At 41.6% G+C, this 26,175-nt stretch overlaps 1 protein-coding gene and 1 non-coding gene across 2 annotated transcripts; one reads left to right on the forward strand and one right to left on the reverse strand.

The window, feature by feature from the left end:
* Positions 1 to 885: 885 nt before the first annotated feature.
* Positions 886 to 24,271, forward strand: SKA3 (spindle and kinetochore associated complex subunit 3). The gene is made up of 9 exons (XM_036251774.1): positions 886 to 948; positions 1,059 to 1,224; positions 4,012 to 4,417; positions 8,101 to 8,180; positions 16,280 to 16,365; positions 16,597 to 16,668; positions 18,545 to 18,748; positions 22,559 to 22,690; positions 24,233 to 24,271. Exons 1-9 carry the CDS (start codon positions 904 to 906, stop codon positions 24,254 to 24,256), a joined length of 1,215 nt encoding a protein of 404 aa, XP_036107667.1. The 5' UTR covers positions 886 to 903; the 3' UTR covers positions 24,257 to 24,271.
* LOC118624934 lies at positions 11,173 to 11,319 on the reverse strand. The gene has a single exon (XR_004958573.1). It is a non-coding gene; the product is annotated as a U4 spliceosomal RNA (small nuclear RNA).
* Positions 24,272 to 26,175: the final 1,904 nt, after the last annotated feature.

Here is a 26,175-nt window from a genome sequence, read left to right on the forward strand (position 1 = left end):
AGTACATGCTCTTGACCGGGAATTGAACCTGTGACCCTTCGGTTAGAGGGCTGACTCTATCCACTGAGCCACACCAGCCAGGACGAGAAATAGAATTCTTTTCAAAACTGCTTTTATTTATTTTGTTTGTTTTTTGTTAATCCTCACTGATAATATTTTTCTGTTGGTTTTTAGAGAGAGTGGGGGTGGTGGGAAGAGACACATCAATTGGTTGCCTCCCAAATGACCCTGCGCCAGGGATTGAACCTGCAACCCAGGTACATCCCCTTGACCAGAATCAGCCTTCGACCCTTCTGTTCAAAGGCAGACACTCTGACCGCTGAGCCAAACCGACCAGGGTGCTTTTATTTTATATGTATGACCACCTGATCAATGAGAAACGTGCCATACAGTGGGGAAAGGGTGTCTTTTCAGTAATGGTGCCAGGTTAATTGTACACTCATGGAAAAGAACAGGTCTTGATCCTTACCTCATTCCATACACAAAGTCAGTTCCAGGTGGACTTTATCTCTGAATGCAAAGGGAAGCAATGAAGCGTTTAAAATGTTGGAAGAAGATTTTAAAAATAGAAATCAGAAAGTGCTCACCATAAAGGAAAGATTTGCTCAGTTGGACCATGTTCCCACTTCCTCCTCTTCCTTCCTCTCTCCCTCATCTGGTATTTAATTTGTATACTTAGGACTTCATTACTCTTCTGTATGTATGTTACAGTAATAATAATTTTAAAGAAAGGCCTTAACACTTTCTTTGTGATTAATAGAATATAAATTATAAATAAATATCTACAAGGATTTTATAATTCTAAAAAAATATACTAAATTAAATTTCTTGTGTTTTTCCTTTCTTTTCCTTATTGCATTTTTTCCTTTTGACATTCATATTGAAGACTTTGAGGATTATGCAATGAGAATTTTACATGACCTTCATTCAGAAGCTCGGACTCTAAAGGTATCACTCCTACAAATTAACTTGTCATTTTTATGTGGTAATTTTAAAAATCTAAATAAATGTAGTCAAAAGCTAGAGAAACTATAATGTACTTTCTTTCCTCCTAAAAGGGTGATATCAGTATTCTTCTTGATAAAGCAAGTTTGGAAAGTCAAGAAAGCATTGGTTTCATAAAGGCAACAAAAGTACTGATGAAAAAAAACTCAGAGGATATCATAAAAATAAGAGAGTTTTTCCAGAAGTATGGATATAATCCATGTGCCAAGAAAAATCCAGGTGTGAATAACTTGCATTTTCTAGCATTTGTTTCAGTGTTGGGGATAAAAGGCAGCGTCAATAAGTAAGAGTATTTTTGGCTGTGCCATGGTTTCTAGCTCTGGTAAAACTAGACCATATGCGACCATTGTCTGGCCGTTTGTCCAGCAGCCTCTGCTGGGTGCAGACAGTTCTTGCTGTCCTTTCCCACATGCTGGACAAGAACTGACAGTGCTTGATGAAGGGACAGGACAAGGCGTGTAGGTGGTGCTTCAGCCTCGTTGGTTTCTGGTTGGCTCTGCTAATAACTGAGAGACCGGCCTTCAGGCATGTTGTTTTATTTCTCTTACTCTTAAGTTCCTCTTCTGTACAATGAGAAACATTTGCCTATATAGTGATGAAATCCTTTTCAGGTATAAAATTATAACGAAGAGTAGTATAGCATAGTAATTTTAAATTCAGAGCCAAACTGCTGGAGTTCAAATCTGTGATTCCATCACATACCAGATGCACTGTCTTTGACTAGCTGCTTAACCTTGTACCTAAAAAATCAATAGAAATATACTTTTAAAAAACAGAACTCATTTGTAAGTGGAGGTGTTTAATGGTCTCTACCCCTCAGATTGTATTAGGATTAAATAAGATAAAATTTACTTAGAACAGTACCTGGCATGTTAATTGCCAGATGTTAACTATTGTTATTGTTGTGCACATGCCTTTGGTTGACCAATTTAAGTGAACTTCAGTGTCTTCATTTCCATCATTGTACATGAATAGAATATTAAGTTCAACAGATATGTAGTGAAGATGTGTATGGAAGGTATATTAAACAGTCCACATGGTATAATGGTAACAATTCAGTTGACTTTGGTGTGCACAAGCCATAGGTTCAGATACTGGCTCTGCATCTGCACACACTACCACATGCGTGACTGGACAGTTTCTCTGCATTGCTCTCCCACTTGTGAAGTGGGGATTATCGGGGTGGTGATTTTGTTTTACTAATTTTGTCAATGACAGCCTTGCAGTAAGTGCAACAAGAGGTTTTTGGTAGTTGTAACATTTCTCAGATTTGATATAAAGCACAGTGTCAAAACAGCTCAGTGCCCAGCTGTGTGGCTCACTGGATTGAGCGTTGTCCCATGGACTGAGCTCCCAGTTCGATTCCCGGTCTGGGCACATGCTCAGGTTGCAGGCTCAATCCCCAGTGGGGGCTTGCAGGAGGCAGCCAATCTGTGTGTCTCTCTCTCATCGATGTTTCTCTTTCTATTCCTTTTTCCCAAAAAAAATCAATAGAAATATATATTAGAACTCAGTGAATCAGCAGCCAGCTCTACCAAGGGCCAAAAGCCATGCAATCAAAGTTTATTATAATTTTTATTTTTGATGGTGCACCCTGCAGATTTAATGTGTCCTGGTTTATGCACAGAAATAGTACCCTATCCTGGTTTCTTTCCAGTTGCTGATCAAAACAAGGATGATTATACCTTCAAAGAAAAAGTGTGCACCTCTGTACTCCGTCCAAACTGTTGGATCTCTTAGCTGGTCAAGTAAATATACAGATTAAATTTATCGCTTTTCTCTTCCCTTGGACCCAGATGAGTCTGACAAGGCTCTCCACCAGTATCTGACAGACCCAATTTCAAGCATAGACATTCCTTTAAAAGATGGAATAAATAGCCCTGGCCGGTTTGGCTCAGTGGTTAGAGCGTCAGCCTGCGGTCCTGAGAGACCCGGGTTCGGTTCCCGCTAAGGGCATGTACCTCGGTTGCAGTTTGTCCCCAGCCCTGGTAGGTTGTGCGGGTGGCAGCCACTCGATGTGTCCCTTTCACGTCGATGTTTCTCTCTCTCTCTCTCTGTTCCTCTCTCTCCCTCCCACTCTACCTGAACAAAAAATGGGAAAATGTCCTCGGGTGAGGATAAAAAAAAAAAAAAAAAGATGGAATAAATAGAAACAGAAAAGGACTTGGCATCAAAGGTGCTGTCCTGGATCTTTTAGCAACCTCAGTTCCACACCAAATTCATTCACCAGTGGTGTACCAGGAAATGACAAAGGACTGAGGGTAAAAGTAGATTTGTTATTCAGTTGTTCAGTCTGACGTGCACAGTGTAGTGGTTAAGCATTGGGGTGTAGAGCCAGATACAACCCTAATGAAGGTTGAGGAATTGTGTATCTTTCTAATGTTGTCCTGTTATTTCTCTCACTAGGCTTTTGATACTTGTGTTCTAGGCTGACAGGATAAAAATTTATTTTTGCATAACAGTCTTTCCTTTTAAGACATCTGTAATTAAATATCTAAACTAATATTTTTATACTTAATGTTGAATCTAGATTGTAGTTAATTCCAGACTGTAATTACTGTCATTAAATGAATTAGTTTTATAATATATTAAGAACAACTAGTAGATTACATCAGCTGGGGAAGTAAGGAAATTTGACTTATGTTTATGGATATTAATTTTTCGTCTTTTAATATGTTGTTAATTAATTTTTAAGAGGGAGAGAGAAACACTGACAAGAGAGAACATCGATTGGCTGCCCCCTGCACGTCCCCCACCAGGGGTTTTGCTCACAACCTGGGCACGTGCCCTGACCAGGAATTAAACTGGCAACCTCTTGGTGCATGGGTTGACACTCAGCCACTGAGCCACACCAGCCAGGCAGTGAAATAAAATTTTAGAGACTGAGAACAGAATCAGGACTTTTGCTCTTTTGGGACATTTCAGATGAAACTGTTTTATGTAGTTTCAGTCCTTGAGATTTTCTTATTTGATGTTTGAATACAATATGACCTTTTTTCCTCCCAGTGGATGAGCAAGAAGTTGTTGATTCTAAACCAGAGTCCACTAAAGATGAAATGCTTCAAAAGCCTGATGTGAAGAATGGCATGTCTGACCCTGCTGCTCTGAGCAGCTCTGCTTCTGAGAAGATGCCATGTAGTCCACAACTTTCAGACTTTGGGCTTGAGCGGTACTTGATATATCAAGTTCCACCAATCCCTCCACAGGCAATAAACCAAAAGAAAGAGCCAGAAACATTAACTCCAACTTCCAAACAATCACTAGTTCAAGTATTAAAAACTCCAAAATGTGCACTGAATATGGATGACTTTGAGTGTGTGACTCCTAAATTAGAGCACTTCGGTATCTCTGAATACACGATGTGTTTGAATGAGGATTACACAATGGGACTTAAAAATAGGAAGAACAAAAGGTAAGCAGCTTTCTTAAAGGTCACATTTTATCTAACTTTCTATATCTTTTGTATTTATTGATTTTTCCCAGAAGAAATAAGATGTTGCAGACTACGAGGTTTTCAGAATCTTATTTCAAACTTCCCTGAAGCATCAATTCTTCAGTAAAGTGTGGGGTATTTTTCCAGGTTCAGTGCTATAAAAGGAGTGACACAGGCCTGGAAAAATAAAAAGGTATTTGGTAAGATAGAGAAGCAGGGATAAAATGAGTAATAATTGTGAGAATTAGGAAGGAAATGGGGTCTGGAGTCAATTCCAGTTTCTGGTTGCGCGGGGCGGCCTGCGTAAGAACTGAGGAGGACGGCAGCTTGCAGGCACAGGTGGCTCGTCCCGTGTGGAGCGTGTGGTGCTTATAGTGGTGCTCTTAAATTTGAGTATCTTAATATGAATTTGAAATCCAGTGATTAATTTAATGCTAAGGAGATTGGGAGTGTGAAAATGGTAATTAAAGAGTTACATTAAAAATGAAAGTACCATGGCCCTGGCTGGTTTAACTCAGCGGTTAGGGCATCAGCCCACGGTCCAGAGAGTCCCGGGTTCATTTCCCGATAAGGGCATATACCTCGGTTGCCGTTTATTCCCAGCCCTGGTTGGGGTCCTGCGGGAGGTGGCCACTCGATGTGTCCCTTTCATGTCGATGTTTTTCTCTCCTCTCTTCCTCCCACTCTGTGTGAACAAAAGTGGGAATATGTCCTCGAGTAAGGATTTAAAAAAAAAAAAAACTATGATTATTAAAGGATGAAAATGAACATTCAACTCAAGGAGTCAGGGAAAAAAACCCATGATAACTGGAGAAAAAAAGAAGGGAATCAACACTAAAGCTGAAGTAAAATGTTATTACAAAAGATTTTTAGCCCTGGCCGGTCTGGCTCAGCAGTTAGAGTGTGTCGGCCCGCGGACTAATGAGACCTGGGTTCGATTCCGGCCAAGGGCACATACCTCAGTTGTGGTTTGTCCCCGGTAGCATGGAGGTAGCCAGTCGATGTGACACATCAATATTTCTGTCTTTCTCTCTCCCTCCCTCCCACTCTGTCTAAAGATAAACGGAAAAATATCCTCGGGTTAGGATTAAAAAAATAAAAAAGATTTTTAGAAGGGTAGAATTTATAAATTTAAGAACTGATTCTTAAACATAAATGCAACTGACACATTTAGGAACTAAAGGCTATTTTTTTTAAGCTATTAAAAAAATTAAAAGGTAGCCCTGGCCGGTTTAGCTCAGTGGTTAGAGTGTTGACCTGCAGATCAGAGAGTCCCGGGTTCGATTCCCGCTAAAGGCACCTACCTCGGTTGCAGTTTGTCCCCAGCTCCGGTTGGAGTCGTATGGGTGGCAGCCAATCGATGTGTCTCTCTCATATCAATGTTTCTCTCCCTCCCTCTCTCCCTCCTGCTCTATCTAAAGATAAATGCAAGTGTCCTCGGGTGAGGATAAAAAATAATAATAGTAATAAAAGGTATAGTATTGGGTAATTGGAGAAGTTCAGATACATGAAAAATAACCATTTAAAATAATATGCTTTCCTATATTTTATTAATAACTAGTAGGTAAGTATAGTGGGAAAAACCCATGCAAATTTGCAACCAAAAATTAAAATACCCATGCCATTTGTAGGTGAAAGGCCCATATGATTAAAACTTTAGCCCTGGCCGGTTTGGCTCAGCGGTTAGAGTGTCGGCCTGCGGTCCTGAGAGACCCGGGTTCGGTTCCCGCTAGGGGCACGTACCTCGGTTGCGGTTTGTCCCCGGCCCTGGTCGGTTGTGCGGGTGGCAGCCACTCGATGTGTTCCTTTTGCATCGATGTTTCTCTCTCTCTCTCTGTTCCTCTCTCTCCCTCCCACTCTACCTGAACAAAAAATGGAAAAATGTCCTCTGGTGAGGATAAAAAAAAAACAAAACAAAACTTAAAAGCATTTCTGAGTTATCTAAAGGGAAAATAAGGATGAACAGAGATATTTTATTCCTGAATCAAATGACAATATTATTATGTTTAATCATATCAAATTAATTTATTGGTGTCATGCAATTACAATAGAGTCTCCATAGGATGATTTTTAAGGTGGAGAAAAAGGGATATTTGACAAAAGGATTCTAAAATTTATTTGGAAGAATGAACAGGATGGTTAAGAAAATAATGAAAACACAATGAGGGGACTTGATTTAGTAGATGTTAAAGATGTAAAGCTATAGTGAGCACAACAGGACAAAACTCACAGAGTGGACTGGACTGGAACAAAGTTACGTAAAACAGAGTAATTTATATAGTAAATTGTATTTATTGTGGCTTTCCTTTATGTCAGAGATTCTTAATCTACTTCTAAGTCAAAACTATCGATACAAAACAGTTAACTTTTTTTGAACCACGTTTATACATTTTTAAAAAATAACTCTTTTAGCTCTGGCCGGTTTGGCTCAGCAGTTAGAGCATCCGCCCATGGACCAATGAATCATGGGTTTGATTCTGGTCAAAGGCATGTACCTCTGTTGCAGGTCGACCCTGGCCCTGGTTGGAGTCATGTAGGAGGCAACTGGTCTATGTCTCTCACATCAATGTTTCTCTCTCTCTTTCCCTTCCACTCTAATGATAAATGGAAAAATAGCCTCAGGTGAGGATAAATAAATAAACAATTATTTTAGAGAAAGAGAAACACTGATCACCCCAACCAGAGATCAAACTCACAACCTGGGTATGTGCCTTGACTGGGAATCAAACCCACGACCTTTTGGTGTACAGGACACTTGAACCAACTGAGTCATACTGGCCAAGGCCTTTTTGTTTGTTTTGTTTTAATATGTTTTTACTGATTTTTTTAGAGAGAGAGAGGAAGGGAGAGAGATTGAAACATCAATGTGAGCCCTGGCTGGTTTGGCTCAGCAGTTAGAGCATCGGCCTGTGGTCCAGAGAGACCTGGGTTCAGTTTCCGCTAAGGACACATACCTCAGTTGCTGTTTGTCCCCGGCCCTGGTTGGGTCGTGTGGATGGCGACCACTTGATGTGTCCCTTTCAGGTCAATGTTTCTCTCTCTCTCCTTCCTACTCTATCTGAACAAAATAGCAGATTTTTTTTCAATAAATACCCCTTTCTGTTAAAAAAAAGAGAGAGAAAGAAACATCAGTGTGAGAGAGAAACAGGTCAGCTGCCTCCTGCACGGCCCCCCCTACCTGGGATCGAGCCTGAAACCCAGGCATGTGCCCTGACTGGGAATGTAACTGGGACCTCTCAGTCCATGGGATGACCCTCAATCTACTGAGCCACACTGGCCGGGCTTAGGGTTTTTTTTTAATCCTCACTGGATATTTTTTCCTTTTTTTTTTTTTAGAGTGGAAGGCAGGGGGAGAGAAACATCAATGTGAGAGACGCATCAGTTGGTTTCCTCCCGCATGTGCCCCAACTAGATTGGAGGATTGGACCTGCAAACCCAGTTACATGCCCTTGACTAGGAATCGAACCTAAGACCCTTCTGTGCACAGGCTGACTCTCACCACGGAGCCGTGCCAGCCAGGGCTAAAAAATTGTCCCATGGGCCTTCTGTTCCATAAAATAGAACTAAACATCCAGACTTGACGATTTATAGAAAGATTACATTTTTCCAGAGGTTTAATATTAATTTTTTTTACCTTGTAATTTCTTTATTAATCATGCCAGTGCGGAAGCTGTAGAAACAGAACCAGAGTCCAGTAATAGCGCCACCATTGGCCTCACAAACCAGCAATTGGAAAAAAATGGTAAGTGTAAAAGTCAAGTTACTTCTCAGCTAGCCCCTTCCAGATGATCTTTGTACAAGAATGACTCATTATACATATTCTTTTTTTTATCCTCACCTGAGGACAGTTTTCCATTTTTTGTTCAGATAGAGTGGGAAGGAGAGAGAGGAAGAGAGAGAGAGAAACATTGATGTGAAAGGAACACATCAAGAGGCTGCCTCCCACACGACCCAACCAGGGCTGGGGACAAACTGCAACCGAAGTACATGCCCTTAGCGGAAACCGAACCCGGGTCTCTCTGGACCACAGTCCGACACTCTAACCGCTGAGTTAAACCGGCCAGGGCACCATACATATTCTAATAGCCTTCTACATCTTCTCAGTTGGTGACATCAAGTTCTACACAAGTCCCATTTCATTCACTAATGTTTGATGTAGAGCCAATAGCACCTTTTGTAGTTGAGCTTCAGCCTATTGATTGAGTTCTGCATTATCTTTCTTAAACTATACCTAGAAACACATCAGCTACCATTCTTTTGTTTTTTTAGTGTACAAAAACTTAAAATTTTCATGTAGTTTTTTTCATATTTATCCCAGCAAACATTAAAACACTGATTTTCTTGACAATATAAAATAAAATAAAAATCCTAGAGTTTTACGATGTCTTTGAATAATTATAAATGATCTATACCAAATGTATTAGCAAATCTTCTATTTTTTTAATTTAAATAAATTTTTTTATTCCACACTGGAGGATATTTTTCTATTTATCATCAGATAGAGGGAGAGAGAGAGAGACAGAGAGAAACATTGATGTGATAGAACCACACTGACTGGTTGCCTCCCGCATGACTTGACCAGGGCCAGGGATGAACTGCAACCGAGGTACGTGCCCTTGACAAGAATCGAACCCAAGACTCATTGGTCAGTGGCTGACACTCTAACCACTGAGCCAGACCGGCCAGAGCATTGGCAAATCTTTTAAAGTAACTTGTCTTTCTTTATCAGGTCTTTCCAAAGTTTTGGACATTATTTTCAAAAATATCTCTTTGTACTAATTTCACTGACTTGTTATTAAATTAACAAGTACTTTTGGCATAAACAGGTGTAAAAAAAAGCCACTCAGTAAGTTTAGAGCTCAACTTACCGGAAAAAACATGACTATTAAAGAGTAGCCTATTTTTTAAAAAAAGGAGAGAGCCCTGGCTGGTTTGGCTGAGCCATTAGAGCGTCGGTCTGCAGACCAGAGTCCTGGGTTTGATTCCGGCCAAGGGCATATACCTCAGTTGTGGTTGATCCCCAACCTTGGTTGGGGTCTTGTGGGTGGCAACCACTCAATGTGTCTCTCACATAGATGTTTCTCTCTGTCTCTCTCTCTCCCTTCCTCCCTCCCACTCTGTCTAAAGATAAATGTAAAAATATCCTAGGGTGAAGATTTTTTTAAAAAGGAGAGAGATTGGACCACCACTTCCCACTATACTCAGAAATCACTTCCCTGTGGACCACAATAAGGAAGACAATCTTTTATGATTTCCTGACTGAAATCCTTCAGCATGCCGTTGGCAATATCTTTTATGGAAAGCATCGAAAGCTTATGTTTATCCATTAGTAATTTGGTTAAGTGGAGGCTTGTTAAGAGTTTCTATTGTATTTTTGTTTGACCCTATTTCTATGCCACAAAAGTTATTATTAAATTTTTTATAGTCTGTACAGTCAGTCCTCATTTATCACCATGAATTAGTTCCAGACTCTACCACGATAAAAGAATTTCCACAAAGTAGGATTCTGTATACAGTAGTCCCTGCCACTTCAACCTTCGCGGCTTCACTCTGTCGTGATGTTTTCAAATACTATACTGTTCTGCAATGTACTATACTATACTATACACTATACTATACTATACTATACTATACTATACTATACTACACTATACTACACTACACTACACTATACTATACGCTATACTATACTATACACTATACTATACTATACTATACTACACTACACTATACTACACTCTACTACACTACACTATACTATACTATACTACACTATACTGGAAAAAAGCGCAATAGATTGAAGCCACAAAAGTCGAAGTGCGAAGTGGCGAGGGACGACTGTCCTTATTAAAATTTAGTAATTTTTTCACCGTTTTTTTGTGTTTGCCATTGCTTCTTATAGTTCAGTCATTCCTTCTGGGTTTAGTTTCTAGTTAAAGTACAGCCTTTAGCTGTTCTCTCAGAGATGTTACTTCTATACTGTGTGAAGTAATCTTTAGTTTGGTGTGACTGAGAATGTTTATTTACACTCATTTTTGAATGATAATTTAGCTTGATATAGGAGATTAGATTGACATCTGTCTTTCTTCAGTATTTTAAAGAAATTATTCCATTATGACTTGATATCTGATGAACAGAGGTCTATTGACCTGATTAGCTTTTCTTTGTAGAATATCTGTCTTTCCTTTTGGTAGCCTATATGATTTTTATTTCATCTTTTATATTCTTCATTTCTCTATAGTATGTTTGTTTTCATTTATTATGTTGAGAATTTGGTATGATTTTTTTTTTCTTCCTTTTTTTTTAGAGAGGAAGGGAGAGAGAGAGAGAGAAAGAGAAACATCGACTGGCCACCTCCTGCATGCCCCCACTGGGGATCGGGCCCACAACCTGGGAATGTGCCCTGACTGGGAATCAAACGGGCAACCTGATTTTGTTTTTTTTTATCCTCACCCGAGGACATTTTTCCGTTTTTTGTTCAGATAGAGTGGGAGGCAGAGACAGGAAGAGAGAGAGAGAGAAACATCAACATGAAAGGGACACAACGAATAGCTGCCACCCGCATGACCAACCAGGGCCGGGGTCAAACTGCAACCGAGGTACATGCCCTCAGCGGGAACCAAACCCGGGTTTCTCTCAACCGCAGGCCAACGCTCTAACCACTGAGCAAAACGGGCCAGGGCAAAACAGGCAACCTCTTGGTGCATGGGTCAACGTTCAACCACTGAGCCACAACAACTGGGCAGTATAATGTTTTAAATAAGGACTCATCATCTAATCTGGAAAATACTCTGACATTATCTCTATTTTTGTTTTTTAATTAGCAATAATCATACCTCGGATAAACCTCATTGGCTACAATACTGACATTGTGCAAAGCTCTAACATTATCTCTTCAATAATATTACTTTTGGCCCTGGCCAGTTTGGCTCAGCGGTTGGAGCGTGGACCAATGAGTTGTGGGTTCGATTCTGGTCAAGGGCACATACCTCGGTTGCGATTCGTCCCCAGTCCTGGTTGGGGTAGTGCAGGAGGCAGCCACTCGATGTCTCCCTTTCATGTCAGTAATTCTCTCTGTCTCTCTCCCTCCCGCTCTGTCTGAACAAGAATGGAAAAATGTCCTCTGGTGAGGATAAAAATATATATATTACTTTTGCCCTAATTCCTCAAATTTTTTTCCTGAAATCCTTGTAAGATATATTTTAGAAATTTACCCTTTGACCTTCCCAGTTTAACTTCCATTTGATAGCTTCCTTCCCTTTCTCTGTGCTTCTTTGTGCTTTAGAGCTTCCTTTTCATTGCTATTTTCTCTTACACCAAGTCTAATTTATTATGTTAATGTATCACTTGAATTTTTACTACAATGTCTTCATTTTTTGTTTTGTAAGTATTCTTTTTTTCCTTCTGTATCATTCTTTCCCTTTTGATTTCTGTGCCTATTTAGGGGGTTAATATTCAGGATATGTAAAGAACTCCTACAGCCTGGCCAGTGTGGCTCAGTTGGTTGAGCATCATCCCATGTACCAGAACGTCACTGATTCAGCTTCAGGTCAGGGCATTTGCTTGGGTTGCAGGCTTAATCCCCAGTAGGGGGCGTACACGAGGCAACTAATTAATATATCACTTTCACACCAATGTTTCTCTCTCCCTCTTTCTCTAAAAATCAGTTTTTTAAAAATCTTAAAAAATAAAGTTATACCATCCTGGCTGGATTGGCTCAGCAGTTAGAACGTCAGCCTGCAGACCAAAGAGTCGCGGGTTCAGTGTCTGCTAAAGGCATATACCTTGGTTGCAATTTGTCTCTGGCCCCGATTGGGGTCGTGTGGGTGGCAACCAGTTGATGTGTCTCTCTCACGTCGATGTTTCTCTCTTTCTTCCTCCTTCTCTCCCTCCTGTTCTATCTGAAGATGAATGCAAAGATGTCCTCGGTTGACGATAAAAAAATTAAAAGTTGCCCTGGCCAGTTTGGCTCAGCGGTTAGAGTGTCGGCCTGCGGTCCCGAGAGACCCGGGTTCGGTTCCCGCTAAGGGCATGTACTTCGGTTGCAGTTTGTCCCCGGCCCTGGTTGGTCGTGCGGGTGGCAGCCACTCGATGTGTCCCTTCACGTCGATGTTTCTCACTCTCTCTCCCTTCTTCTCTCTCCCTCCCATTCTATCTGTACAAAAAATGGAAAAATATCCTCGGGTGAGGATAAAAAAAAAAAAAACAATTAAAAGTTATACCTAAAGCTAAATCCCCAGCCCCACTCTATTATCTTTCTTCCTTTCCTCCCCAAAGTAATGATTAATTAAAGCATAACTTAATTGTGTTCTAAAATTTCACATAAGTGGCAACACCCAATTTGTATTCTTTTCCCATTTGCTTTTCTCACTTCACGGTATGTTTTTTTTTTTTTCCTTCATTGATGTAAGAGAAGAGGAAGGGATAGAGAGAGAGAGAAACATCTATGAGAGAGAAAATCAATTGGCCGCCTCCTGCATGCCCTCCGCTGGGGATCAGGCCCGTGCCCTGACTGTAAATCAAACCAGCAACCTCTTTGTGCATGGGTCAACCCTCAACCACTGAGCCACGCTCGCTGGACCTCGGTATGTTTATTTATTTATTTTTCTTTTTTTCTTTTTCATCTTTATTGAATGTATTACAGATGTTCCTCATTTTTTCCCCCATTGACCCCCTCCTTCCCACTCCCGCCCCCCTCCTGCCTTTTCCCAAGAGTTGTCTGTGTCCCAGTTGTCTGTGTCCATTGGTTATGCGTATAGTTCTTTGATTTATTTCTTCCCACCCCCAACCCCCTTCTCTTTGAGGTTTGTCAGTCTAGCACCTAAATTGTTCTTAATCCCCTCACCTTTTTCACCCATTCCCCCAACCCCGCTCCCATCTGGCAACCAACAAAATGTTCTCTGTATCTATGAGAATGTATCTGTTCTGCCTGTTCATTTTGTTTGTAGATTCCATTGTCGATAGCTATGTATTTATTGCCATTTTGTTTGTTCATATATTTTATCTTTTTCTTGAAAAAGACCCCTCGACATTTCATATAACAGTTTGGTGGTGATGAACTCCTTTAACTTTTTCTTGTCTGGGAAATTCTTTATATGGCCATCGATTCTAAATGACAGCTTTGCAGGATAGAGTAATCTTGGTTGCAGGTTCTTGCTTTTCATCTGTGAATATTTCTTGCCACTCCCTTCTGGCCTGCAAAGTTTCTTTTGAGAAATCAGCTGACAGCCTTATGGGAACTCCCTTGTAGGTAACTAACTGCTTTTCTCTTGCTGCTTTTTTGAGTTTCTCTCTTTGTCTTGAACCTTTTGCATTTTGATGATGATGTGTCTTGGTGTGGGCCTCTTGGGGTTCATCTTGTTTGGGACTCTCTCTGCTTCCTGGACTTGTATGTCTGTTTCCTTCCCCAAGTTAGGGAAGTTTCCTGCCATTATTGTTTCAAATAGGTTTTCGATTTCTTGTTCTCGCTCTTCTCCTTCTGGCACCCCCAAGATGCGAATGTTGGCATGCTTGAAGTTGTCCCAGAGGCTCCTTCCACTATCCTCATTTTTTTGGATTCTTTTTTCTTTTTGCTGTTCTGATTGGGCGTTTTTTGCTTCCTTATATTCCAAATCGATGGTTTGCTTCTTGGATTTACGTACTCTACTATTGAATCTGTGTAAATTATTCTTTATTTCAGTTAGTGCCTTCTTCATTTCTGACATGTCCTTTTTTATGCTCTTGAGGCCCTCACTAAGTTCACTGAGCATCCTTATAAGCAGTATTTTGAACTCAGCATCTGTTAGGTTGCTTATCTCCATTTCACTTAGTTCTTTTCCTGGAGATTTTTTTCTGTTCTTTCATTTGGGACCTGTATCTTTGTTTCCTCATTTTGGCTGCCTCCCTGTGTTTGTTTCTATGTATTACTTAACGAGAGGGATGGGGCTGGCTGAGACCAGATGCTGCTTGTTTGAAAGAATTCAGGAATTGCCCTGGCCAGTTTGGCTCAGCGGTTGGAGCGTCGGCCTGCGGTCCAGAGAGACCCGGGTTCGGTTCTCACTAAGTACCTCAGTTTTGGTTTGTCCCAGGACCTGGTTGGGTTGTGTGGGTGGCAACCTCTCCATGTGTCCCTTTCACATCGATGTTTCTCCCGCTCTATCTGAACAAAAAATGGAAAAAAAAAAAAAAGAATTCAGGAAAACCTGAAGCAGGAGCCAAGACAGGCCAATCCTATGGTAGAGCAACTGGCAACAGCTTGGGTGGACCTGAAAGTCAGGTGGGGCGGGGCCTCAGGGAATCACCAGTGCAGGACAACCAGTGTGAGCCAGGTTGCTGGAGTCCCAGGTATGGCGGCTGTCTGCCGCCCCAAGGAAGGGCTCATCAAAGGAACAAAGGCCTCTGACAGCATGTCTGTCCACGAGAAAGACTCCTCTCCAACCCTTGCTCTAATGCCAAACAGCTCAGTTCTTCCCTGTATGTCTCTGGGGCCCCTCGAGCTGCCTCCCCTCCAAGCTTAGAGGGAGTGAGTCCGGTAAGTCTGTGCGCAGGCGCCTTAAGAGGATCTGCCTGGGGCTCCAGCCGCCTCAGCCTTCCTGAGCCTCAGTTCCTGCTGGTTTTTCCAGCCAGAAGTTATGGGGATTCTCTTCCTGGCACTGGGACCCTGAGCGGGGTGCCTGGTGTGGGACAGGGACCCCTCAGTCCTCAGAGAGGACCTTCCCAGCTGAGGTATCCTGATTTTTATCCGACACACGTGGGTGTGGGACCAGCCCGTCTGCCTCCGCCCCTCCTGCCAGTCTCCATGTGGCTGCTGCTTTAATTCCGTAGTTGTAGGACTTCCATTCAGCTTGATTTCAGGCGGTTTTGAATGATGGTTGTTCTGTAGTTTAATTGTAACTTTGATGTGGTTGTTGTTTTTTAATCCTCACCTGAGGGTACTTCTCCTTTTATCATCAGATAGAGTGAGAGGAAGAGAGAGAGGGAGGGAAAGAGAGAAACATGGACTTGGTTGCCTCCAGCAGGACCCAACCAGGGCTGGGCCAAACTGCAACCAAGGTACATGCCCTTGACCAGAATCGAACCCGTGACTCTCTGGTCCATAGGCCAATGCTCTAACCACTGAGCCAAACCGGCCAGGGCTCTACATTGCTTTTTAATTATTATAAGTTTAGAGTTTGCTTTAATAGTTTGGACAACAAGTGACTCCTGGCCCTCATCCTCCTTTTTATTTTTCAGAAATTTGATTTTCTCCATAAAGATCTTAAACAGTTGTTAATAGATTTATATGTGGGTATCTTGCTCTAATTTTGTTGCTATTGTGAAAAATATCTTACTTCAAATTATATTTTTGTTTCTTGCACCTATGCTAGCACTATTCATTTTTGTGTATGGCATTTGTACCTTGCTGGATTTCTATTAGTGCTAATATTAATTAGATATATCAAGATGACCGTTTTGATTTTTCCTGCCCAACTAAGCACACATTAGTTATAATTTAAGTTATTAAAAATGGCCTGGCCAGTGTGGCTCAGCACTTCAGCATCAACCCATGCACCAAGAGGTCACTGGTTCAATTCCTGGTCAGGGCACATGCCCATGTTGTGGGCCAGATCCCCAGTTGGGGGCATGCAGGAGGTGGCCAGTCAGTGTTCTCTCTCATTGATCTCATTGGTGTGTCTCTCTCCCTCCCTAAAAATCAATAAAGAAAAAAAAATTTTTTTTTAGGTTATTAAAAAAATTTTTTTTAAGTTATTAAAGAAAGAATATACAAATGATATTGACAAGGATTGTAAATTAAGAGTTGAAATCTGTATTTCGACTTTATTTTTAAATATTTATTTTAATGTGATTGTATATGTCTTTCAGATGCTGAATATACAAAGTCTCCCTTGGCACCTACATTCTGTACTCCTGGTTTGAAAATTCCTTCCACAAAGAACAGAACAGCTTTGGTAAATTTTCATAAAATTGAAAACTAATTTTGTTACTAATGATTCAGATACAACTATTTCCAAACTCATACAGTTTGTTTAAAAACTTAGAATAATTCGATCTTTAGTTGTATATTTACCATGTACTTCTGGAGGGTAATTTAGTATATATCAAGAGCTTTAAATTTTTTTATACCTTTTTATCATGTCTCAGAATTTATTCTAAGGCTTACTGGGACAAATTTATTACAGCAAGGATGTTATTTTGAAGAGCAAAACATGGAAACAATGTTAATGTCAAATGGTAGAGGAGAAGATAATAAGGTATGTCTATGAGGTTCAGTGTTACATAATTATCATGTTTTATATAACTGTCATGTTTTTGTAAAACATAACTTACAAAAAAACATTTTTAAGAAATATATAACAATAAGGAAAACAACATGCATGTGTATGTGCACATCCACACACACAGTTGTCCTCTCTTAGCCATGGTTTCACCTTTTTTGGTTTCAGTTACCTGTGATCAACAGCAGTCTGAAAATATTAAATGGAAAATTCCAGAAGTAAACAAGTCATAAGTTTTCAGTTATGCTCCTTTAAGTAGAGTGATAAAGTCATCCTTCCATAAAATCCCATCTAAGACATGAGTCATCCCTTTGTCTGCTGTGTCCACACTGTAGACACTACCCTCATATTAGTCACTTAGTAGTTGTCTCAGTTATCACATCAGCTGTCAAGGTGTCACAGTACTTGTGTTCAAGTCACAGAATTTGTATTACCATATATTGTTATAATTGCTCTGTTTTTTTATTAGTTACTGTTGATCTCTTATTGTGCCTCACTTACGAATTAAACTTTATTATAGGTATGTATGTATAAGAAAAAACATAGTACAAAAGGGTTTAGTACTATCTAGGGTTTCAGGCATTCACTGGGGGTCTTGGTACGTATCTCCTGTGGATAAGTGGGGACTACTATATTTTATTTTATTTATTTAATATATTTTTATTGATTTTATTTTATTTTATTATTTTTTGTTTTTTTAAATGTGTTTTATTGGTTTTTTTAAAGTGAGAAAAAGGGAGAGGGAGATAGAAACATCATTGAGAAAGAATAGCATCAACCTCTATCAACTGCCTCCTGCATGTGCCCTACCAGGGATCCAGCCTGCAACCCGGGCATGTGCTTTGACTAGAACTTGAACCAATAACCTCTTGGTGCATGGGTCAATGTACTGATCCACACCAACGGGGCTATTTTTATTGATTTTCTTTTTAGAGAGAGAAAGGGAAAGAGATAAAAATATCAATGTGATAGACAAACATCAATCTGCTGCCTCCTGCACACTCCCCACTAGGGATGGAGCCCACAACCCAGGCATGTGCCGTGACCAGGAATGTAACTGGGACCTCTCAGTCCTTGGGATGACGCTCAATCCACTAAGCCTCGCTGACTGGGTGGGACTACTATATTTTAAGGAAAAAGAAGTAATAGAAACACACCAAAATGTGGCTATTTATGGGTGATTTTTATGCCTTTTTTTTTTATTTTTGAATTTTTCCCAGTGAACAAATTTACTATTAACATCCCCTTTTAAAGTTGGTATGACTACTTAAGACAACCCATATGGTAAACCAGGCTGTCCAGAACTGTCTACAGTGATAGAAATGTACTGTGTTCTGTGCTGTCGGGTATGGTAGCTCCTAGTCACAGCCAGCTGCTGAGCATATAAAGTGTGGCCAGTGCATCTACAGAACTAGTTTTTATATTATGGTTTTATTCAGTTCAAACAGCCCCAGGTGGTTGTGCCCCTGTGTTGGGCACGGTAGCTGTAGAGAAACAAAATGCTGGGCCTTCCTCAGATCTGCTTGTTTCCTCTGGTACCTGGCGCACTTGTCTGTGCTCTGCCTCTCCTCTGCTCATTGTTGTTGCCCAGGACGAAGGTGGAGGTGAACTGTCTAAATCAGGGGTTCGGTCCATTTTTTCATACTAAGCTCTAACTCAGCCTTTATTGGTAATGAAGATGGTACTTTGTCCTCCATATGCCATTTCTTTGTTGATTTTATTTAGTACTCGATCAGGGAAGAGGGAGGGAGGGGGTCATTTCTGGCCTATTTAGAGACCCCAACAGAACTAACAATTTTTATTTACTACATTTTATATCACCATAATTTAATGATTTATTTTTATTCGTTAGGTATTATCAGAGTATCCATTATCAAAAACAAATAGTTCGTCAAATGATTTAGAAATGGAAGATTGTACATCGTTAGTTTTGAATTCAGACAAGTGCTTTGAGAATTGTGCAGCTCCCTCTTCCCCTGTGATTTCTTCTCACGAGAATCTTCTCAGAACACCTACACCTCCAAAAGTAACTGCAATTCCAGAAGACGTTCTCCAGGTTACTTTTTTCCCTCTGATACATTTTTTCAAAATTAGGCTATTATATAATCTGTGATGTGAACTATTATTTATCATTGGTCTCTGTGCTGGTTTGGGTATTGAGAAAAGCTAAATTCTGGGCTGCTGGGTCTACTGCCTGGTTAAGGTTCTTCTGAGTTGAGCAAAAGCTACTGACATCATCATACTTTTATACCCTTGGGCATTTTCTCTTTAACTTTAAGTTCAGCAGTGTACTCTTTTTTTTATTTTTTATTTTTAAATTTATTTTTATTGTTGAATGTATTACAGATGTCCCTGCTTTTCCCCCTCCTTGACCCCCTCCTCTCCACTCTCAACCCCTCCTGATTTCCTGGAAATTATTCTTTATTTCAGTTAGTGCATCCTTCATTTTTGACTGGTCCTTTATTATTCTCTTGAGGTCCTCACTAAGTGCCTTGATGTTCTCACGAAGTTCCTTGAAATTCTCACTAAGTTCATAGAGCGTCCTTCTAAGCAGTGTTTTCAACTCTGCATCTGATTAGTTGCTTATCTCCATTTCGTTTAGTTCTTTTCCTATAGTTTTGTTCTGTTCTTTCATTTGGGACATGTTTCTTTGTCTCCTCATTTTGGCTGCTTCCCTGTGTTTGTTTCTATGTATTAGGTAGAGTTGCTATGTCTCCTAAGCTTTGTAGGGTGGCCTATTATTGTAGGTGTCCTGTAGGGTCCAGTGGCACAGTCTCCTTGATCGCCCCAGCTGGGCCCTCGAGGTGTACCCCTAAGTGTGGACTGTACACCCTTCTGTTGTAATTGAGTCTTGATTGCTGTTGGCACATCAATGGGAGGGATTTACCTAGGCTGATCAGTTGCAAGGACTGGCTGTGCTCACAGACCACAGACCTCTGACTACCTTGGAAGATCAGCTGTGCAGGGCCCACCACACAGAGCAAGACTTAACTTCAGCAGGGCTCTGGTACCCACGGAGTCCACTGAGTGTGTCCCTTGTGGAGGTGGTTGGGTGGTGGTGGTTCGATGTGGTCTGAAACTGTCCACTGGGTGTGCTGGCTCTGGGGCAAGGTCAGCCACTGCCTGTGTTCTACCTGGGGCCACCAGGCATAAGCTACAAAGTGGTTTGCCAAAGCCTGCTTCTAGTGCTGGGCTTGGAGGTGCCCAGGAAAAGGCAAGTTGTGAACCAAGGCTGGTTGCTCCTAGTGTTAGCCTGGGTCCACTTAACGAGAGGTATGGGGCTCACTGAGACCAGATGCTGCTTGTTTGAGAGAATTTAGGAAAATCTGATGCAGGAACCAAAACAGACCAATCCTGTGGTAAAGCCACTGGGAACAGCTTGGGTGGGCCCTAAAGTTGGGTGGGGCAGGGCCTCAGGGAGTCAGCAGGGCGGGGCTACCAGTGTGAGCCAGGTTGCTGGAGTCCCAGGTATGGCGGCTGTCTGCCGCCCCAGGGAAGGGCTCACCAAAGGAACAAAGGCCTCTGACAGCACGTTTGTCCAGGAGAAAGCCCCCTCTCCAGCCCTCGCCCCAGTGCCAAACAACTCACTTCTTCCCTGTATGTCTCTGGTGCCTTTCAAACTGCCTCTCCTGCACTGGAGCTCAGAGGGAACGGGTCCGACTAACTCCTGTGGGTGCCCTTTAAGGATCTGCCTGGGGCTCCAGCAGCCTCAGCCTCCCTGAGCCTCAGTTCCCGCTGGTTTCACAGCCAGAAGTGATGGGGATTCTCTTCCTGGCACTGGAACCCTGAGCTGGGCGCCTGGTGTGGGACGGGGATCCCTCAGTCTTCAGGGAGGACCTTCCCAGCCAGTGTCCCTCCTGATTTTTAGCTGCTACACGTGGGTGTGGGACCAGCCAGTTGGCCTCCGCCCCTCCTACCAGTCTGGATGTGGCTGCTGCCTTAATTCCGTAGTTGTAGGACTTCCATTCAGCTCTGTGTCAGGTGGTTCTGAATGATGGTGGTTCTATAGTTTAATTGTAAATTTGATGTGGTCGTGGGAGGAGGCGACACCACATTTACCTACGCTGCCATCCTGACCGGAAGTCAGCCATGTACTCTTATAATATTTTCTAATAGTTGTTCAACTGTGATGGCCATGTTGACCACTGTTCCCATGAGAGGTGTTGCTGGCCATGTCAGGAATGTCATTTATCCTATAGTTCTTCAGAGGCAGGTAACGTGAATAACTTACATCAGTATATCTTTATTTATATATATATATATATATATATCAAAATCTTACCTGCATCTTATCTGAGGGAATTTTATGTGGCTTCCTAGAATTGTTTCCCCAAGAATTTTTCATTCTAACCCAGTGGTAACACTAGCTACCGTTGCTCAGTTTAAAGCATCCTTGACCATGCAGGTAGTATTTTTTTTTTTTAATCTTCAGATAGAACGGGAGGGAGGGAAGGAAGGAAGGAGAGACAGAGAGAGAGAGAGAAGAAGGAAGGAAGAAAGAGATGTGAGTGGAACACATTGATTGACCGCTTCCTGCATGACCCTGACCAGGGCCGGGGACAAACTGCAACCAAGGTACCTGCCCTTGACCAGAATTGAACCCGTGATTCATTGGTCTGCAGGCTGACGCTCTGACTGCTGAGCCAACATGCAGGTGGTATTCATATTCAATCACCAGTGTAGTCTGAAGGCAAGCCGTTGTTGCCAATTATCTCAGGATATAAAATTTTCTATTTATTTTTTTATCAGTGTTTTTTACATTTCAGATGTCTTGGACCTCAGTTTGAGAAACACTGATTAAAATAGAATATTGCCCTGGCCGGTTTGGCTCAGTGGTTAGAGTGTCGGCCTGCGGTCCGGAGAGACCCAGGTTCGTCTCCCACTAAGGGCACGTACCTCGGTTGCAGTTTGTCCCCAGCTCTGGTTGGGTCCTGCGGGTGGCAACCTCTCGATGTGTCCCTTTCACGTCGATGTTTCTGTCTCTCTTCCTCTCTCTCCCTCCCACTCTGTCTGAACAAAAAAGGGAAAAATGTCCTCGGGTGAGGATAAAAATATATATATATATTAGAATCTCCAGTTCTTTAGTACACCATCATTTACTACTAGTCACCTGATTTATAACAACTGCCAAATCTACTCAATAACCACCAGTCTGATATCAAGCACCCAGCCAGTAGGAGTTGTAGTGTTTGACAATTATAATAACCATTCTAGCAACCTTCCCAGCTTATGGAGAGCTATGAGAATGCTACAGCTACTTGGGAAAATATGTAAACGCCATTAGAACTCATCCTAAGATATCAGTAAAGGGTTCATTATCCTCTTTTCTCTGTCTTTTCTGTTTTGTCCGTGTATTATAATAAATTGAGAGAGGAAGGAGAGCAGTTTCTGTCTATAAGCATTTTAGAGAGTTCCACTTTCCTTTTTATTTCTATATTAAAAGAGGAAAACCTTGTATTTAATGTGTCACTTCTCTATGTCTGAAAACAATCATAGCTGATATTTCAGACTACTTATAATCTATATAACTGAGGACCTTCTGAGTATTTATTTAGCCTCTTTCCTATATATATTTCCCCTAACATTTTTGTAAAGGCTTAATTTGTTACAGGGACATACTGCTGCTTGTTTCCATTATCCTTAGTGTACATTTTAGAAGGCTTTAGGAAGCAAGCCTCTACACCCAAGTTAAAGTTCTAACGTTGCCATCACTTCTGTTGAGCATCCATCTGTGCTGCTGAAAAATTAGTGCTGTTTTAAGCAACCCATGCTTTCAAATTTTCCTTGGGTTTCTTGAATGTTTTATAACACCTCCAAATTTATGTTGTTCATATGACTTAATAAAAAGGAATTTGCTTATTTTTAGGTTTTATTAAAATATAACCCAAACCTAGCAGCTACTCCGGTAGCAGTTCGGGCATGCCACCCAGCAGAGCATCCGTTACCAGACGCACAGGCCCGCATGTCTGAGATGTCGGCAACAGCAACACTGGTGAAAGTGAGTAGTTACCATTCTAAAGGAAGTACATGTGTCGTTTGAGGAGGACATTTGAAAACTAACACTTGAATGGTAGTAAAAAATATTTAATTGACATTTAGTAGCTTGGGTTAGCAGCTTAAATCTCTCGAGATAGAACTTACGATCCCTAAATCTGACTTCCACAGTAGCAAGTTTGATAATATCATTGGAAATTTACTCCCAACTAGTTTATTTTTTTATCCTCACCCGAGGATATTTTTATATTTATCTTCAGATAGAGCAAGAGGGAGAGGGGGAGGAAGAGAGAGAGAGAGAGACATATTAATTGGCTGCCACCCGCATGACCCTGACCTGGGCCAGGGACGAGCTGCAACCGAGGTACGTGCCCTTGGCCAGAATCGAACCCAGGACTCTTTGGGCATTGGGCCACGCTATAACCACTGAGCCAAACCGGCCAGGGCCCCAACTATGTTAAAATATATATAACCACAATGTTGTATCATTTGTTTTGCTGATTGTTATTAATTATACCTAGCTGATATTTCTTATTTATATCTTTTTACAGAAATTCTAGTGGGTTCATCTGAACAGAATGAGATGGAAGCAAAACTGGATTTTGTTTTTCACATTCCTATGTCTTTGTCTTTCTAAAAACCAACCCATATCAAAGATGAGCATGGACACTAATGTCACAATTTGCTTATTAAGTTTTGATTTAGTTTATAAGTTTTTTTTCCTTTATTGATTTTAGAGAGAGAGGAAGTGAGAGAGAGAGAAACATCGATGTTAGCGGGACATATTGATTGGTTGCTTCCTCCACGGCCCTAATCAGATGAACTACAACTGAGGTATGTGCCATTGACCGGAATTGAACCTGTGACTCATTGGTCTGCAGGCTGACGCTCTAACCGCAGAGCCAAACTGGCCAGGGTGCTCAGTTACTGTTTTTAAATAGCATAACTATTTCACTGATCTCAAATTTACCGTACCTTATCTAGTCATAGATTAAGTAATAGTAGGAAGCAGGATCAACCTTTTTTTCTTTATTGATTTTAGAGAGAGAAGAAAGGAAAGGGAGAGACAGAAACATCAGTGAGAACCTCCTGCACATCCCCCACTGGGGATTTGGCCCACAATTCGGGCATGTGCCCTGACTGGGAATTGAACCAGCAACCTCTTAGTGCATGGGTCAACGCTCAATCACTGAGCCACACCAGCCAGGCAGGATGTTATTTAAAAAATTAAATGTTACTGGTCTCTGAGCTGGATAGTTACTGCTGTCTGCAGGAGGGGGCATCTTTCTTAATCCCAGCTCTGCCCTCCTCCTGTCTCCTCCATGACTGTCCCAAAGTTTCTCATACCTTATTTCACATTGCTCTTTTAAAACACAGTTGTTTACAAACAACTGCTTAATTTAGGAAAAGAATTTACAGGCCAGGATAACTACACTGTATTAGATTTCAGATGTTGGAATCGGACTTCCCTGCTGTAAGAATGTGTTTTTTTTCTTTTTTGCTCCCAACTTTTTACTTGGTGTAAGTTTTCATTCTCTCAACTCAGGTCTTTCCAGCATATGGCTGCTGACCTCTCCGTTCCCCTCAGTGGCTGCCCACAGAGCCTGAGGCCTTACTCTCTCTCTGGAAGATTCTGATGACCCTTCCTGGGCCAGGCGCCCTTCTCTGGACTGTCAGCTGTGATCACAGGACCGGCAGAATGGGTCTAGAGGTTTCTGATAGCTTCACACTACCTTGCCCATCAAGCTTGAGATCCTTCCAATTAAGTATGACTGGACAGTAATTTTATCTAATTAAGTTCATAAAAGTACTTTGGCAAACATTTCAGCTTATGGCCAGTGAGAAAATAAGGACCTAGTGTATTGTGAAGATCAGCCCAGAATCTGAGAAGGTACGATTGACAAGTATGACAGGAGCTTCACAGGCTGCCCTGTGGGGAATCGGAGCCTTGAAAGTGAAATGTCAAGTCTTGCTATCTTCATTTTGTCAGATAATTCATTAACAGAAAACGTGATTTATTGTGTTCTAGGAATTACTGTGTAGTTGTAATTTTTGTTAATATGTAAAATAAATTATTTTCAAGATACTTAGTTTTATTTCAAGGTAAAGCGCTAGTCACCTTATATATGTGATGACTCCCACATTTCTGCCAGCCTTGCATTAACCACTAGCACAGCTCGTGGACAGAATGCACAAGACGGGTGGACTGCTGAGGAGGAAGAGAGGTGGTGTCCAGTGTACTAGGACTGAAGCCTGGAAATTTTTTTTTAAATGATGGTTGTATTTTATTTTGTTACAGTGATCTCTGATTACTGATCATGAGCTTCAGAGTATGTATTTATTTTTCTTCATTGATTTTTTTTTTTTTTTAGGGAGAGAGAGAGAGAGATAGAAACATCGAAAAGAGAGAACATCAATTGGCCGCCTCCTGCATGCCCCGGACTGGGGATTCAGCCCACAACCTGGGCATGTGCCCTGACCAGGAACTGAACCAAACCGGCGACCTCTTGGTGCATGGGTCGACGCCCAACCACTGAGCCACACTGGCCACGCTGAAGCCTGGGACTTGTACATTAGAGGATTGAGAAGAGGCCATTAGCAGGAAGGATTTCACAGGGAGTGACTGATCCTGTCAGCAGTGCTGAGAGTTCAAGTGAAAAGGAGACAAATTGCCCATTAGACTGGGTGCAGAATGGATGACGTTGTCAGCACTGATGAATTTGATGGCATGCTGGGGACTGAAGAGGAAACAGGGTGAGGCAGCAAAGCGGTGGCCTGGTGAAAAGTGGTGCAGCATTAAGGGGCATACAGAGAAAAACAAGGTGTTTTAAGATGTAAATAATGATTCATTAAGCATTTCTCATGCCTGTTGGGTGTCTCCACTTGTTTTGTAATGGCCTCTCAAATTCAATTTGTCTGTTTCTCTTTCCCTGACCACTTTTCTCCTGTGATCCTAGTTTCTGTTCCTTAGAACTATGAGTCCAGCTTACTAAGCTTCAGATTTGAGGGTCTTTCAAGCATGTCTGTTGAAAATCCTGTCTTCCATTGCTGTGAAAATGAAACTCAAGACCCTTGATACAGCCCTTGACCTTGTAGTTCACCCTGGGTCACTTCTCCCTCCTGGAAGTGTGCTGCCTGCCCAAATGCTCTCCCTGCCCGCTAGGCTTAACTAACTCCCTCTCCTCTTTATGCTATAGATACTTGACATTTTCACCTGCCCACTATTACTGCTTCTTTATTTTTACTTTTTAACCCTCAACCAAGGATATTTTTCCATTGATTTTGGGGGTGGGGGGAATAGAGTGGGAGAGGAGAGAAACATTGATGTGAGAGAGACAGATTGGTTGCCTCCCACATGTCCCCAACCAGGGCCAGGGATGGAACCTGCAACCCAGGTACGTCCCCTTGACTGGGAATCAAACCCAAGACATTTCTCGTCCACAGGCGAGTGCTCTGACCACTGAGCAATACTGACGAGGGCTATTAATT

Source organism: Molossus molossus, unplaced genomic scaffold (assembly GCF_014108415.1).
Source record: "Molossus molossus isolate mMolMol1 unplaced genomic scaffold, mMolMol1.p scaffold_m16_p_10, whole genome shotgun sequence".
Classification (NCBI taxonomy): Eukaryota; Metazoa; Chordata; class Mammalia; order Chiroptera; family Molossidae; genus Molossus; species Molossus molossus.